We start from the raw sequence: 1,498 nt of genomic DNA, 5'->3' as shown, positions 1-1,498 counted from the left end.
GGAACACCAAACTCCCTCTATTGCCTCGCCTCCTCGTCAGCCATTGCCTGAGCTTGAAAAAGCTCTATCGAAACTGTCACTAGGCTCCCAGTTAACCCGGGGCGCACGGTCCTCTTCTGGCCCTGTAGGCTCGTCGTCTCTGACCGCACAGCCCCAGCCAACTGTTCCGGCTGCAGAAGGAACGTTGGGAACATCACGTGGCAGAAGGGAAGCGCCCATGCGCTTGGACATGACGGACAATGTCTCATGGTCACCGTGGTCTAGCGCCTGGGTCCCCCGGTCGCCGACCACACCGCTGCTTCCAATTTCAGGTTCAACTTCCACAACGGCAACCCAGGTGACCGGCTCCCTAGAGGGACTGAGTTTATATCAGTCCACTCAAGCTGTGAGTAGGCAACGTCGGAGCTTTATCGCTGCTGGTACTCCTCCACCTTCCTTTCGTTTCTTCACAACTCCGCAGTTAATTGCCGAGGCGGCCAATGAGATGCTAGAGTCCATACGATCAGAAGCGCAACGTACGGACATGCAGGGCATGGCCGTGCCCCATTCATGGTCTAGCGTTGGTGGGGCTTCCCTGTTCACTCCGTCTTCGCTAACGAGAGGGCGGACAAATCAGGCTTCAGGTATTTACAACTGGTCAGGGACGGATGGCAGGCGTGGAGCCGTCAGTTTAGGGGGACAAGGAATTGCGCATCGCGAAGAGATGATGCAGGGCCCGTTGGGACCGCTTTCGGCAGTGCCCAGCCTTCAAGAGTTGCTCGAGCAGGCACAGATCGAAGAAGCGCTTGGAGGGTCACCCTGGTTTGGCATTGACTCTGATAGGGGCTGATTGGGGGCATGCTGCCTGCATCTCTATGTGTTTTACAATGCCTGGAAGCTACTGGAGAAACATTTATCTGGACATTCGCTCGTTTGCTTTGTGCATGCAATTCGCATGGCTCTCATGAGGAATTTGCGCTGCTCAAGTGGCCCTGCGAGGAGCGGGCAGGCTTTGTAACGCCGTCGCTCGGCGCAAAATAGCTTAAAATATTTGGGTGGATGGACACACCCACTCCTCTCTTGACTAGTTCTAGGAATATTAGTTATCACTGGCATTCTTTCCAGATGCAGCTTCAATTATGTTAGCTTGGAGGCAGACAGGACACTGCAGCATATCGAAACAAAGTTTGTGTCACTTTCGAACTACTGCTTGAGCAAGTACTGCCACGTATGTAGTATAGGACTCTTCTAGAAGAGACGGAAGGAGCTTCAGGCCACCGCAAAGGCGCGGTAAAGAGATGTTTGTTATTCTCTGCGTAACTTGTACATCTGATGTCGCAGCAACACACACACCCAGAATACTATTGGTACGTGCGTTGTTGTGACATCAGATGGAAAGATTTATCCCAGTGCCCGTATATGCATGCATTTCGAATAATTTTTAGTGGCGTTACTTCCTCGTCTGCACACACGTGGTTTTCTGTCGTCTACGCAAGTGCGTTTTGATACATAGGGAGAC

At 52.5% G+C, this 1,498-nt stretch overlaps 1 protein-coding gene across 1 annotated transcript in view; it reads left to right on the top strand.

Moving 5' to 3' along the window:
• EMH_0056240 (uncharacterized protein) overlaps positions 1-829 on the top strand; it is a gene marked incomplete at both ends in the record, with an annotated part of 1,949 nt that extends 1,120 nt beyond the window's left edge. Inside the window, 1 exon segment of the mRNA XM_013497340.1 lies at positions 461-829. Coding sequence (XP_013352794.1) covers positions 461-829 — 369 coding nt within the window.
• Between the last annotated feature and the right edge of the window lie 669 nt (positions 830-1,498).

The sequence above is a fragment of the Eimeria mitis genome, genomic scaffold (genome assembly GCF_000499745.2).
Source record: "Eimeria mitis Houghton genomic scaffold, Emh_scaff2611, whole genome shotgun sequence".
NCBI classification, from domain to species: Eukaryota; Apicomplexa; class Conoidasida; order Eucoccidiorida; family Eimeriidae; genus Eimeria; species Eimeria mitis.
Note: the sequence above shows the minus strand (reverse complement) of the source record. Positions and strands in the feature narration are given on the sequence as shown.